At 50.3% G+C, this 13,780-nt stretch overlaps 7 protein-coding genes across 7 annotated transcripts; 2 read left to right on the forward strand and 5 right to left on the reverse strand.

The window, feature by feature from the left end:
- Positions 1–797: 797 nt before the first annotated feature.
- N7446_013510 (C2H2-type zinc finger protein) lies at positions 798–2,062 on the reverse strand (the record flags this gene model as incomplete). Its single annotated transcript, XM_058522250.1, has 2 exons — positions 798–1,447; positions 1,516–2,062. 2 exons carry the CDS (start codon positions 2,060–2,062, stop codon positions 798–800), a joined length of 1,197 nt encoding a protein of 398 aa, XP_058365727.1.
- Positions 2,063–2,552: 490 nt separating this feature from the next.
- On the reverse strand, positions 2,553–3,633 carry N7446_013511 (aldo/keto reductase family protein; the record flags this gene model as incomplete). Its single annotated transcript, XM_058522251.1, has 3 exons — positions 2,553–3,033; positions 3,088–3,520; positions 3,582–3,633. 3 exons carry the CDS (start codon positions 3,631–3,633, stop codon positions 2,553–2,555), a joined length of 966 nt encoding a protein of 321 aa, XP_058365728.1.
- A 668-nt stretch (positions 3,634–4,301) lies between these two features.
- Positions 4,302–4,703, forward strand: N7446_013512 (uncharacterized protein; the record flags this gene model as incomplete). Its single annotated transcript, XM_058522252.1, has 1 exon — positions 4,302–4,703. The coding sequence occupies one exon, from the start codon at positions 4,302–4,304 to the stop codon at positions 4,701–4,703; it is 402 nt and encodes a 133-aa protein (XP_058365729.1).
- Positions 4,704–5,111: 408 nt separating this feature from the next.
- N7446_013513 (uncharacterized protein) lies at positions 5,112–5,731 on the reverse strand (the record flags this gene model as incomplete). The annotated part of the gene is made up of 2 exons (XM_058522253.1): positions 5,112–5,525; positions 5,585–5,731. The coding sequence occupies 2 exons, from the start codon at positions 5,729–5,731 to the stop codon at positions 5,112–5,114; spliced, it is 561 nt and encodes a 186-aa protein (XP_058365730.1).
- A 754-nt stretch (positions 5,732–6,485) lies between these two features.
- On the reverse strand, positions 6,486–7,638 carry N7446_013514 (uncharacterized protein; the record flags this gene model as incomplete). The annotated part of the gene is made up of 4 exons (XM_058522254.1): positions 6,486–6,524; positions 6,577–6,669; positions 6,728–6,942; positions 7,011–7,638. The coding sequence occupies 4 exons, from the start codon at positions 7,636–7,638 to the stop codon at positions 6,486–6,488; spliced, it is 975 nt and encodes a 324-aa protein (XP_058365731.1).
- A 1,949-nt stretch (positions 7,639–9,587) lies between these two features.
- On the reverse strand, positions 9,588–11,129 carry N7446_013515 (U4/U6-U5 snRNP complex subunit PRP31; the record flags this gene model as incomplete). Its single annotated transcript, XM_058522255.1, has 1 exon — positions 9,588–11,129. One exon carries the CDS (start codon positions 11,127–11,129, stop codon positions 9,588–9,590), a length of 1,542 nt encoding a protein of 513 aa, XP_058365732.1.
- Positions 11,130–11,344: 215 nt separating this feature from the next.
- clf1 (putative cell cycle control protein (Cwf4)) lies at positions 11,345–13,739 on the forward strand. The gene is made up of 2 exons (XM_058522256.1): positions 11,345–13,330; positions 13,383–13,739. Exons 1-2 carry the CDS (start codon positions 11,549–11,551, stop codon positions 13,611–13,613), a joined length of 2,013 nt encoding a protein of 670 aa, XP_058365733.1. The 5' UTR covers positions 11,345–11,548; the 3' UTR covers positions 13,614–13,739.
- Positions 13,740–13,780: the final 41 nt, after the last annotated feature.

The following is a 13,780-nucleotide window of genomic DNA, read 5'->3' on the forward strand; positions in this document are numbered from 1 at the left end:
GGGAGGATAGGTCCACGAACCTGGACGTCAGGATCGGACGATGTAGTTGACTGGGGAAATTCCGCGTAGTCGGGCCCTCCTGTTTAACGACATATTCAACCTAACATTAACTTACCGTCCAAACTCAAGTTTGTATAACGTGATATTTGGGTTTTCAAGGAAGAGTTGCTTAGCTACCATGATCGAAGCTGTGCATTTTCAGCTAAGTACATAGATGTAACAAGTATGTACATCACGAGCTGAGTCGTCCGATAAGTCCTCATTCGTTGAAGAGCCCCGAATACTCGCACTAACTTAGATGTTTTCTTGGCTACCATCTCTTCACCCCTGCCACATATCACCGTAGCCAGGCAATTTCACAAATTAGGGCTAAGGATGACTTACCTGGCAGTTCTCTCAGAGACAACGAGTATATAAGCACAAGCATGTTCATAAGCAAAAAGATGAAGACGTGAAGAGCGTCGACCGGGTGGGTGTTTTATATTTGGGGAGAAGAAGACCTCGGGAATCATCATTATCGACAATATCATTTTGGGCATCACTCAGAGTGGTGAGCCGTTGTCGGGCAAGGTCCGAAAGCTATTCATACATTCCATCGAAATTACGTCCTTTCCCCTTTGCCCGGGGAATGCAAATAAAGAACTGCAGGGCCAAACGCCATGCACGCCATAGTACAAGAACAACAAAGGGCACGGTGACGCAAAAATGACGAGAAACTTAAGGCCAGGCTCACCAGCCTGGCAATAGAAGAAAGAAAGGGAAACAAACGGGGTAAACAAGAGCTAGAGTGCATTCAGCTAAGCACTGCCCTCAACATGCGGATGCGGATGCGGCATCTCAATTGACTTCTCCTGTAGCTGCTCCTGCTGGTTTTGAAACTGCTGCTGTTGTTGCTGCAGCTTCTCCAGGCTGGTGGTGAGATTTGCCGGAGGCACAGACCCCACAATGGCGCTAAAAAGACCTAGTTCGGCATCAATGAGATCATCAAAGATGATCTCTTTCTCGCGCCACGCTTGCTCGCGCCGTGGCCGGATCTCCTCCCACTCAGCCTGTAGCTGGGCAGTCTCCTTCCCTGCCCATGCAATTTGTCGACGGAGGAGACGGTACAGGTCGCGCGGGGGCAAGGAGAGCTCGTGCTGGTCGAAGTTAAGCTCGGGTCCGAATTCTGGCATCGTGGTCTCGTCGAGATCTGGTACTTCATTCGTGTTAACGATAGGATTGGGCGGGATGGCAGTTTCGCCATGGGGTTCGGACTCGGTGCCCGGCTCCTTGGGTTGAGAGAGCTTCAGGCGGATGCGCTGGATCTTCGAGGCAGGGGTGCCGGCCGTGCTGCCAGGGGCTGCATGGACCTTGGAGAGTGAGTCGATGGTGCGCATAGTGTCTGTCTCATGCACAGAGCGCATGTGCTTGGTCAGGGCATCTGATCGAGTGAAGTTGCGGTCACATTCTGTTTGATATGATAAGTAAACTGACGTTGCTGTCGAGGGTGAGGGCTAGGATCAGAAAAGAACATACCAGGTAGCGTGCAGTAGAAGGGCTTTTCGCGGGTGTGGCTTCTCATATGTGCGCGCAGAGCGTAAGCGCTGGCATGTGTTTGACCTTTACGGGTGCAGTCGATCCACTCGCATGAGTACCGTTTCTGTCGGCTGCCGATGTGCTCATTGTGAAGGTGCTGCACCAACCCATCCATGTTACCGAGGTCGCCAGCTGTGCATCCATCCCATCGACAGATGGTGACTTGGTCGGTACTCTGGCCGCTATAGTCATCTTCCTGGTTGGTGCCCAGGATGCCGAGTATGCTAGGGGAATTCGGGATATCGCCGGAGCTATCTGAGGAAATCGAGTCTGTCGGGGAGGGAGGTGGTTGGTTGTCGTCCTGGGCTGCGGAGAGAGGAGTTTGACGGTCCCAAGATGCAACACCAGTGCGACGCCGCTTCGAAGGTGGCATATTTGACATCGAGGGCGAATGCGCGCGGCTGTCTTGTTTCATTGATTCATGGTCCGAGGTCTCGAGTGACCCGACCGATGAAAGAGGGGAACCAGGAGATTCCCTTGAAGCCATTGTGGACTAACAGTACTCGTACAACAAAGGAGGAATGGCAAATGAGATTGTACTTTGAGGCTGTCGCGACGGCATCGCGATGCTAGGAGGCATATGGTGTCACGTGAGCGCGATGGACCAATGTGTCTCACGTGACCTATTCACGCAAAGGTCTCCGCGCTCTTCAACTCTTTCCCTTCTTCACTCACTGCCACTACTGTGTTTGAGGATTCACATTATGTTGTTCTGCATCGATTGAAACTATATCTACATTCACACTAACCCACTAACTCAATGGTAAGCTTCCCCTTTTTTTACTTCCTCCCCATACTTTACATGATGATTATTCGAAAGAATTCTGCAATTCCGACAACCTCCGTGTATTCAATACATTGTGAGGTTGCATGTTGACTTATTCTACACTTGATCTGAGATGTGAAGACAATTCCTGGCTTCAAAAGTGTGAATTTATATATCCAAGTTCATAGCTAACAAGCTCAAAGCATACAATCTAGTACCGAGGCCCAGCAACAGTGTGCACCTTCAGGAGGGCATCGATCTCAGCGAGCTCCGCATCCGTCAGCACCTGCACACCACTCATATTCTGGATCACCTTGTCCTTCGTAGTACCACCAGGAATGGGGATAATAGTGGGCAGGCCAGGCTTGCCACTCTGGCTGCGGATCCAGGCCAAGGCAATCTGAGCCGGGGCGACACCCTTGCGAGCGGCCAGGTCGTTGACAGCGTTGATGAGCTTCAAGTTTTGTTGGAAGTTCTCCTCTTGGAAACGGGACATGTGGCGTCGGAAGTCGCCTTCGGGGATGTCTGCCATGGAGGTGACAGCTCCTGTGAGCACACCTCGGCCCAGGGGCGAGTAAGCGATGACGGGGATCTGGAGCTCAGCACAGGTCTTGGCGATGTCGTTTTCTAGGATATCAGTAGACCAAAGTGACATCTCCACCTCGACAGCGGCGATGGGGTGCACCTTGTGTCTGTAGAAGTAGTCAGATCAAGTTACATTAGAACAATCATGAAGATGCACGTACGCTCGGCGAATTGTCTCCGCATCAACCTCGCTCAGCCCAATACCTCCAATCTTACCCTCCTTGACATACTCTGCGAGGACCTTGATAGTGTCCTCAACGGGAGTTTTGGCATCTTGACGAGCGCATTCAAAGATGTCAAGCTTCTTCTTGCCGTCCAAGACACGCAGAGACTCATCCACGCTACGACGGATGTTCTCCTCAGAGCCATCCGGGATGAGCTCTCCCTTCTTCAGGCCACCCTTGATGCTGAGAACAACCTTCTCAGCATTCTCTGGGTGCTTGGTGAAGTACTGGTTCAGCAGATGAAGGGAGTTGTACTCTGGGGTGCCGTACAGCTCGCCACCGTTCCAGAAGTTGGCACCCAGCTCGAGAGCCGTGTTAAGGGTCTCAAAGCATGTCTCCTGGGATGGAGGCTGGGGGTTCCATGTCATTCCTGGTAATTTGGTCAGTAGATGTCTTTTGACTGCTCTGCTGTGTCTGGAGGGGAAACGCACTCATGGTGCCGTACCCGGTAGGGCCGACTTCTTTTCCAACAAGCGAAGGCATTATAAGTTAAGTTGGGATAAATATGACACTTAGAGAGGAAAGTTGAGTATAGAATAGTTGAATATTGTTGTGAGAGAAGTAAAAGGTGAAGCGGTTCGGGTTCTCTTTATGGATTTTGCATTTGCCCCGCCGAGTCAATCGAAGACGATCAACGGATGCTCAGGCTCCGCAAGCCTCGTAGTATTGTGATAGTAATAGACTTCGATTCCAGTACCTTCTGCCTTGCTCGATCTCCGGGCATCTTTCGCCTATTTGCGTCCGGAGATGTGGTCGGATATCGAGGACCGGAGTTAATGGAGATAACTGCAACGTCTCCAAGTTTAACTCCCAGCTCATGTTTTCTTCATTACTTCTATTTGAGGTGTTCAATGCCATCAATGAGCTCTTAGGCCTTGAATGGATTCTTTTACACCTTTTAATCATGGACTGAGGATCAAAGCCCTCGATAGCCCTCTTTGTTATACGGCCCTTGCGCTTAAACACCTTACCATGTCATTGACGCCTTACAAGCTCATTATAGCAATGACTGGCCTTTGTTAGGATTATTGAATAGTTATGTGCTAAATATGGTACTATCTCGAAGTATTTAAAGGACCTGGCTGTCCAGTGTTCATCAAATCAAGAACAACCAAACTTGCAACACCCATTCAGATTACAAACCAATCATCATGGCGCCCCGCGAGCCTGCTGAAAGGGCAGGATCTACCCAAAGAGGTATGTTTATCCAAGATGGGCATTTTGTCCCAGAAGACCTTCACAATATGCACACTGCCCAACCGATTTACTGGGTTACTGTGTTCATCATCGGACGCATCGGAACTAACGAGAACTTCATGAAACGGGCGATCCGCTTAATTGAGCAACGCCAGTGTCTGGTGACCACTGAACCCCTTCATGCAACTTACAAAAGCTGTATATCGCTCCCCGTCACCGGTGAATGGGACAGCGTCATAGCCGTGCAGCATGCGGAAAGCTATGCGAGAATACTGTTGTTGGAGATCCAGTGTAATACCCTCTTCATCAACTGGGCTATTACCATGACGGAGTCACAACTGAGGAGCATCCTGTGAGAGACGACATCGTGGTTCGTCTCCCCGCTATCCCGAACTATCGTCGTGAGGCGTAGATATTTCCCATATTTAAACGGAACCCCCAAATTTCTTTTTTTGCTTCATGCCAGGGACGGCATCATCATTCATCTTCCATTTCATCCGCGTCGAGAGGACTGAATATTCTATAGTTAAACGAAATCAAATCCCTCCCAAAAAGAGTGTCAAGTTTGAGAGAGTCTAATGATAAATAGTCAATTGTCCAGTGTAGGCTTTAAACTCTACGGTGGGAAATGTGGAAAATCGCATATCAATAGTAAGTAGTACATCGTAAAGAAACAAACTCGACGCGATTCGTCTTTCGAAATTTCCATAAATCAATAATTCTTCATAATGCCCTCCATATCTTCAACAACCATCCCATTCTCATCACGTAAACCCATCCAGGCCAATCTCATCAGAGCTATTAATCATATCGCTAACCCGGTGCTTCACCTCCCTGTACATAGCAGCAAAGAGACTCGGCAGATTCTCGGAAGTAAGCTTCTTGTCGCTGCCCCATCCAGGCAAGATCTGAACATTTTCAAAGGGCTTGTTGTTGCTCTCCTCGTGCTTCACGGTGTGCGTGAAGCCCGCACCATTGCTGCCGTAGGTGGGTGTGTAGCTCACAGAGCTGGAGTAGGTAATGTGCGTGGTTGGTGTGGCCTTTTCATTCTCCGGTTTACCTTGCTCGGCTTTCATGCTCGCTGTGGTTGGCGTGCCGGTTGATGTTGCCTTTGGCTCATCCAGGCCTAAGCCTTTCAAGAGGTCGTGGACGTATCCTTCAGTATCGGGGATCAGTCGCTGGAATTTCGTTAGTTGGGTTTTCCGGGAGAAAGGTATGGCTCTGGCAAGTGACTCACAGGAGATCGGGATTCAACCTTAGTCGGCTGCTCTGCCTCCATTTCTTGGTTTGTTGCACGGACTGGGGCGGCGTTGACAGTTGATACTGCTAGCAGTGCTAGAACAGCAACAGTGAGCCATGATGGCCTTGAGATAATTTGCGACATGTGTATTTGAATCGATATTTTGTGTGTTGTAGATTGGTATAGGCTTGGGAACGGGATACCTCTAATAACGGCGGAGACTCTATTCGCGAGCGTCACAACAATCACAGCAAGATTCCAGGTGCTAGTGGGCGATCAGTGACCCACAGATACTTCATATACAGTAAGTTGTTTGTGCGAAATTAGCGAAATACCGCCTGTCGTAGTTTGGAATGATGTTCCGTAGAACCCAAATGCCGGCGTTTACATGTTACTCGATTCGTGTTCCTCTACTGTTCTCGCAATCAAATCAGATTTTTTTTGAGACAATTCATAAGGCTTCCTAACATTTACTACTATAATTTATTTCATTAAAATGGCTTTCCATTCAAAAATGGGGCCATTCGTGGATCTAGGGATAAGTCTGTGCCCATGTTAATCACTAAAAATGACACATAGCATTCCAGGCACTGCTCTCCTGCGAATCAAGTACGCCTGGTTAAATCATAATGATAACATGAAGGAAATATGATTGGCATAGTTTTAACCAGAGTTGACCGGAATGAGGGAGTGGTACTGTCTCATGCTTGCATGCTTCTGTCTCCCATGCAACTTCTAACAAATCAAACCGTGCGATTGACTGAAGTCTGACCATAAATAGAAACAAATTGAGTTATGAAGTAAGTCTTCACAGGCCTGGTCACATCACATATCTATCTACACAGTCTCGGTAAAGACTCACGCTAAAACCAAAGATGTAATAGCAACGATCAGCCACCTAAACACCATCACCGAACTTGTAGAAGTTCATCCATCGCTGCAAATATAAGTTAGCCACTAACTTCGATTCCAGGGACAATGAAACTAACTTTATCATATGGCTTGGACGAGTCACAGAACCGCAGATCGGTAGCAAGACGGATAACATTGTCCGGGTCGTTGTTAATAGTCGACGCATGGATCTACACCTCGTTAATAAAATTCTTACATTCACGTCAATGAAAAGAAAGGGTCATTTACCATATGAGGCTTGTGCAACACCACATCTCCAGCCTCGTATGCCGACACCAACCAGCGACGGCCATTTTCCCGAGCAAATTCACTTGGGAACTCGGATAGTAGACCCGTTGCCATCATGTTTGTGTTGAAAGCGGATTTGGCTTCTTCGTCTGTCAGACCGGTCTCCTTCGCCTTGGCATAGAAGGCCTCTTCCAACCCGAGTCCGACTTTGTCACCTTAACCGTAAACTCAATTAGTATTCCTGATTCGAAGAAAATAAGAACAAGGTAGAGAATAGACGTACCATCTTCCAGATAAATCAGACCGCCACCATTAAGCTTGATATCACCCATTGGAACCCAAGCAGTAATACTAGTCGGATCTCCGTATCTCAGGAAGATCTGATCGTAGTGCACGCCAATAGGCTTCGAACCAGGAATATTGTTCCGCAGCAACGTACGGCGCAGATTTAACGTATTCTTCCCCCAGTCCGAAAACTTCGCAACAAAATCATACAGCGCCGGGTGGTTGCAGAATTTCTCGGCGTACCAGTCCTGGTAGTGTGCATCGAGAGCGAGATCAACAAAAGCCGCTGCCCGGTCACCACCAGGCCTGCCATTGCCGCCAATGTGTCCGGCGCCAATACCAGGATAGTCTAGGTGGCTTTTGGCTGGATCGAAGATACCTTCTACCGGTTCTGTGCCGGGCTTCAGGACGCCTGTTGATTGCAGGGAGGAGAAGTATGATTCGCGGGCATCGAGGACATCCTGGCGGGGGAGGACTTGCTTGAGGAAGAGATAGCCGTCTTCGTCGTATCTTTTGCGGAGTTCTTCTAGGGGGAGTGTTGGCTCTGAAGGGCGGAGGAGGGCTGCATTCTCGGAGGTCAAGGGGCCGTCGTTGACGGCGAGGTTGTCTGCTTTGAGGCCGACCATTTTGGATGTGATAATTGAACGTTGCTATAAAGAGTTGAATTGAAAAAGATCTCTGTTAGCTGGGACAATGCCGCCTCTTTATAACATTGCTGCTTCCTAGTTCCATGGAGGGATATGGATTTCAACTGGAGAAGTGGCCAACCACAAAGCATATATATCAAGGCTGACCCCGATGCCCCGCAATTATGTGTAAGTTGGCTTGCATGACTTGATTGAATGACTGCATAGATGAGGAGGGATGGAGGCACAGCAGTAAAGAGTAACATTGTCCGCAGTGATGTACAGATTGGCTGCCTTTTTGATCCCTTTCAACGCCTTGTGGGGAAAATACTGCTGATCCACTGCGGGGAATATTCTCCTTTTGCTTAACTACTCCGTTCATTTACAGGTCCCCTCGGCTTTTATATTGGATATTTGTAGATCCGGGCATCCCATATGTCGGATTCTATTGTATCTGGTACCTATATATCGGACATCCTCCGAGCATATTTCCTCAGACTGCATCCTCCTTCCAATCACTCAGGTTCCACGATTCCACCCCATCCCCAATAGTCAACCCCAGTGTCGTGAACAAAATCTGCTCATACAACACCGAACCAGCAGCTCTCGCACGAGCATGCCACGGTCCCTGGCCACCAAGTCTAGCATCATCCCGATTGCGCCAAATACCTAAACAAATGTATAAGTCCGAGCCACGATTTGCCAATACCCACCCAAGCAAGCAAAGAAGCAGAGGGAAAATAGGTAAAAAAAAGGAACAATACTCACAAGTAGCCAAATTCCTCCCCATCCCATCCTTGGCCCCAAACCAATACTTCAACAACCCCCCACTAGCCATAGCCTCGCGATGCGAATGCGCATCAAGCGCATACAAATAATCCGAATCAACATCCGGCAACAAAATAGACCGGAAAATAACAACATAATAAGTACGCCTCTTCCACGTGTGATCCTCCGCTTCAGAAAACGCCCTCAACAACTCGAATACTTCCGTCCAGTTGAACGATTCCGTATATCCAGCCGTGGCATAGTCGGCGCGCGTAGGTTTGAGATATGTCAATGCCAATGCGAAGAGTCTGTCTTGTCTTTCCAGTGCTGATATATCCAGTAGGTGGGCGGCGCTGTTATATGGTGATGCAATGAGGCGGGTATCTGTTTCTTGGGATCGTTGCTGAGGTTGTAGTTGCTGTGCTGCGGCTGCTTTGAAGCGGTGGGCGTCGAAGTCGGTGGTTACATGGCTGTGATGGAGGATTCGGGTTAGGGTTGAGGGTTTGGGGGTTTTGGTTCTTCGGTTTTGGGTTCGACGATTGTGATGGTAGTGTTGCTGGTGGTTGGGGCGATGTTTAATGTCATGCTTTTGGTTCGCTGATTGCGACTCGTCGGGGATAGTAAACGAGGGGTTATTTATGTATTTTTCTTTTGGAGCAGATTACTCAATTGCAAGTAATTTGTACAAATTCAGCCGTTAAAATGATGCGATATACAATAAAGGGTCTCTTCCAATGACCCGAAATATATACCTTTCGCCATTGTCTTGTACCACATTCCACGGATATTGCGAGATCATACAGTTGCAGCTGCTGCTTAAGCACGCCATCTGGTCCACTTTAAGGCGATTTCGGGATTCAGTTACTCGGAATTCGAGAACTTGAGACAGAATCCCCACACATCGAATATTTCAAAACGTGCACGTGTTATCGCTGAGCCCTAAAACCGTTGTCGGGGTCGTGGATAGGGTGCAATTCTTAGTCCGACACTGTGTCCTATCAAGAATTATTTATTCTCAGGCGAGAATAGATCGAGTTCAGAATATAAATTCGAATTTGTGATTTTAGATTTGGGCTGTCTAATGTACAAAGGGGTTGGTATCACGTAAATCATAGAAGCTCAGGCCTCCTGATCTTCCATCCTGAACGCCGTCAAATGCAAGGATACGGTAGTAATGCACTCTACCGCTTGGGAGGCGGACCCATCTTGCCCTCGCCCGTGTCGACCTTCTTCTTGGGTGGAAGCGCCGGCACCTTGAAGCCACCGTTTTCTCCACCCTGCGCATTGCCATTGCCCTGGTTCGGGGCCTGGGTGAAAGTTCCAGACTTGAACCAGCGGTTTTCCTCGGCCTCGCGCTTGCGCTTCAGCTCTGCCTGCACCTTGGGATCCACCAGCTCCAGGCCCTGGACGGGTGTGAATGCAATGGTACTGGATGTACCCGCTGTAGACGATCCGACACCCGATGCGCGGATACCACGGGCTTGCAGAACACTGGCTGTGCCGCTTGCGCCTTGGCCGAAGCCGCGTAGAGATGAAGCGGTTCCGCTGGCGGGGGTGGACGTGCCCCAGCCCTTGTTGTTCTTGCTGAGTCGGGCGCGAGTGCGTTGGTCGATCTGTGTCGCGCGGATACGGCCATCGTTCTGTTGGCCGAGCATGCCAAGACCAACGGTCCCGGAACCTGTGCCGTATCCCACCTCCGATTCCTCCTTGCCAAATGCAACGCGGTTCTGCGCCTTGCGGAGCTCGGTCATGGCGACGGCCTCCTTGGCCTTGCGGGCACGCCAACCACCACGCTTTCTGGAAGGCTTGTCATCGGGCGCGGGGAGAGCCTTTGTACCGGAGTTTGGTGCAGCCTCGGTCAGCTTCTCCAACCGTGTGTAGCATTGTTGTTTCAAGTCTTCGCCGAGAGATCCATCCTTGGCGTAGTTGGAGACGTCGGCACGGGTAGCGAGAACCATCTTGGCTGACACGATCCGGATCGCTTGTTTCTTAAGGTCGTTGGGAACCTCCTGGAGAAGCTCAGAGTCGTAGAGGAATCCTTGGGATCTGACACCGATGTTGGTCGCAAAGCCTAGTCCCTCCTGTCTCCGCGATCCTTGTGCGCCCAAGTTGCATGCAGGAATCTTCGCTAGTTCCAGTAGGCCTCCGCTTTGGTTGAGGAACTGGGCAGCAGTTTCAGGTCCAATAAGTGCAGCCAGGTTAGGCGCAATCTGGTTCATGCGAGACTGAATACTTTCAGTAAGCGCCTTGCGCTCGCTATCAAGCTTCAAAATTCTCTCGCATGTATCAAGAACCTGCTTGAGCTCGGACTCTGTCATCTCTCGGCCGCGGGTGGTCGTTCCCTCCACCGCAACCACCATCAAGGACGGTCCATCCAGGACCGACTTGAGTGACGCGCCAACCATATTGTCCGATGTATTGGACAGCGCCTTAATGTCATTAAGAGGGCCATTCTGGAGAATAGCAACCGTTTTGGCGTACTTGATGGGAGTTGTGACGAGCGTTTCGAGCTCGGGAAATCGGATAGAGTAGTGATCGCGCAGAACTTTGTGTAGGCGGTTCAGTTCATCGGCGGTGGAAATGGAGCGGTCAAAGTCGTTGGTGGCCCCTGGGGCTTCTTGGGTCTGTTCTTCCTGCTCGGGCTCTAGGTCGTCATTTTCCTCACCCGCATCGAACTCCTCATCTGACTCAAAGTCGCGCAACAGCTCTTCGGCAGTTGACATAGTGGCAGGTCAGATAGTACTAACTATCTGGATTCGCGCAAAGCAAAGCGTGTGTAGATGGCCCCAGGACCTTGAGAAAGCTGAGGAGAGCAATGTTCCAGAATGGAAGGATGGAAAAGTGCTTAGTCAGGGAGAGCTGCGCGGGTGGCGACAACGACCAACTCTGCAGTTCTGCTATTTCATCGCGGATTCTCAGAGTTGCAGACCAAGCCACTCTCGTCAGTGACTTGGGCGTGAGACACTTTGCGAATCAGCTTCGGGATAACTGGTCGCACAGTTCTGGCGAAGCTTCTTTCGTCTTTCAATTTTCTCTCACATCTTGCACTTTGTCACAAATTTATTGTCCGGGACCTTCACTTCACACCTCGACCGCAGACCAATACTTTGATATCAGTACCGGTTGATATAAAACCATCACAATGGAGGCATCCCGTGGCCCTCCCCGCGTCAAGAACAAGGCCGCCGCGCCGATCCAGATCTCTGCGGAGCAGTTGCTTCGCGAGGCCGTGGACCGGCAGGAGCCTGGCCTGGAAGCACCGACACAGCGCTTTGCCGACCTTGAAGAACTACACGAGTACCAGGGTCGGAAGAGAAAGGACTTTGAGGACTATGTGCGGCGTAACCGCATTAACATGAACAACTGGATGCGCTATGCCGCCTGGGAACTCGAACAGAAGGAATTCCGTCGGGCACGCTCAATCTTCGAGCGCGCGCTGGACGTCGACTCGACCTCAGTGGTACTATGGATCCGTTACATCGAAGCCGAGATGAAGACCCGAAACATCAACCACGCCCGAAATCTTCTCGACCGTGCCGTGACCATCCTGCCCCGTATCGACAAGCTGTGGTACAAGTATGTCTACATGGAGGAGACCCTGGGCAACATTCCTGGTACCCGCCAGGTCTTTGAGCGGTGGATGTCGTGGGAGCCGGATGAGGGCGCCTGGAGCGCATACATTAAGCTAGAAAAGCGGTACGGTGAATTCGAACGAGCGCGCGGCGTCTTCCAGCGCTTCACTGTTGTTCACCCCGAACCGCGAAACTGGATTAAATGGGCTCGTTTTGAGGAAGAGTATGGAACCAGTGATTTGGTTCGTGAGGTCTATGGCTTGGCAATTGAGACGCTCGGCGAGGATTTCATGGACGAGAAGCTCTTTAGCGCATATGCCAAATTCGAGGCCAAGCTAAAGGAGTATGAGCGTGCACGCGCTATCTACAAGTACGCCTTAGACCGACTCCCCCGGTCCAAGTCTATGGCCCTTCACAAGGCCTACACAACCTTCGAGAAGCAATATGGTGATCGCGAGGGCGTGGAAGATGTGATTCTTTCAAAGCGCAGGGTGCAGTATGAGGAGCAGCTTAAGGAGAACCCTCGCAACTATGATATCTGGTTCGACTTTGCACGCCTGGAGGAGACCTCGGGTGACCCGGAGCGGGTGCGGGACATCTATGAACGGGCCATTGCACAGATTCCTCCCTCACAAGAGAAGAGGCACTGGCGCCGTTATATCTACCTCTGGATCTTCTACGCTGTTTGGGAAGAATTGGAGGCGAAAGAAGTGGACCGCGCCCGGCAGATTTATCAGGAATGTCTCCGGTTGATTCCACACAAAAAGTTCACATTTGCCAAGATTTGGCTCATGAAGGCGCAGTTTGAGATCCGACAGATGGAATTACAAGCTGCAAGGAAAACACTAGGCCAAGCCATTGGTATGTGTCCGAAGGACAAGCTGTTCCGTGGCTACATCGACCTTGAACGCCAATTGTTCGAGTTCGTGCGGTGCCGGACCTTGTACGAGAGGCAAATCGAATGGAACCCTTCCAACAGTCAGTCCTGGATGCAGTTCGCGGAATTGGAACGGGGTCTGGATGATTTGGAGCGAGCAAGGGCTATCTACGAGCTAGGCATTGATCAGCCAACCCTCGATATGCCCGAGCTTGTGTGGAAGGCCTATATCGACTTTGAAGAATACGAAGGCGAGTATGACCGAGTCCGCCACTTGTACGAGCGTCTGCTCCAGAAGACCGATCACGTCAAGGTCTGGATCAACTACGCCCGGTTCGAGGTCAACGTGCCGGAGGACGAAGAGGAAGAAGAGGAGGAGGAGGAAAAGCCGATCAGCGAAGAAGCGAAGACGCGGGCTCGTGCAGTCTTCACCCGGGCACACAAGGTATTCAAGGACAAGGAGCTCAAGGAAGAGGTACGTCATTTCCATCACTGACTCATCATGATCGATGCTAACTTATTCCTAGCGCGTGGAACTTCTCAATGCCTGGCGTTCATTCGAAAACACACACGGATCGCCCGAGGATATCGAGAAGATCGAAAAACAGATGCCCAGACGTGTCAAGAAGCGCCGCAAGTTGGAGGACGACCGATACGAGGAGTACATGGACTACGTATTCCCCGCAGACGACCAATCCGCTGCCAACCTTTCCCGCCTGCTCCAAAAGGCACACCAATGGAAGCAAGCACAGTCGTAAAGCGTGTGATGGATTTCTTTCGCTTTTGGGATCCCCAATCGTGTCCATGCAACCTCTCCTGCAAGTCCACGGTCACGAAGACGGACTTTTCTTCCATGTGTTATATAGTAATCAGACCAATACCATTACAATCTGCATGTCATCAAAACAGGTTCGTGTCCCATATT

The sequence above is a fragment of the Penicillium canescens genome, assembly GCF_028828765.1.
Source record: "Penicillium canescens strain IBT 15451 chromosome Unknown utg000011l_segment0_segment0, whole genome shotgun sequence".
NCBI classification, from domain to species: domain Eukaryota; kingdom Fungi; phylum Ascomycota; class Eurotiomycetes; order Eurotiales; family Aspergillaceae; genus Penicillium; species Penicillium canescens.

What these genes read in the sequence shown, in the direction of transcription:
- clf1 (XM_058522256.1), top strand. Translation starts at nt 11,549, where the DNA reads ATGGAGGCATCCCGTGGCCCTCCCCGCGTCAAGAACAAGGCCGCCGCG. An exon ending in ACAAGGAGCTCAAGGAAGAG is followed by an intron (nt 13,331 to 13,382) that starts GTACGTCATTTC and finishes ACTTATTCCTAG; the next exon opens with CGCGTGGAACTTCTCAATGC.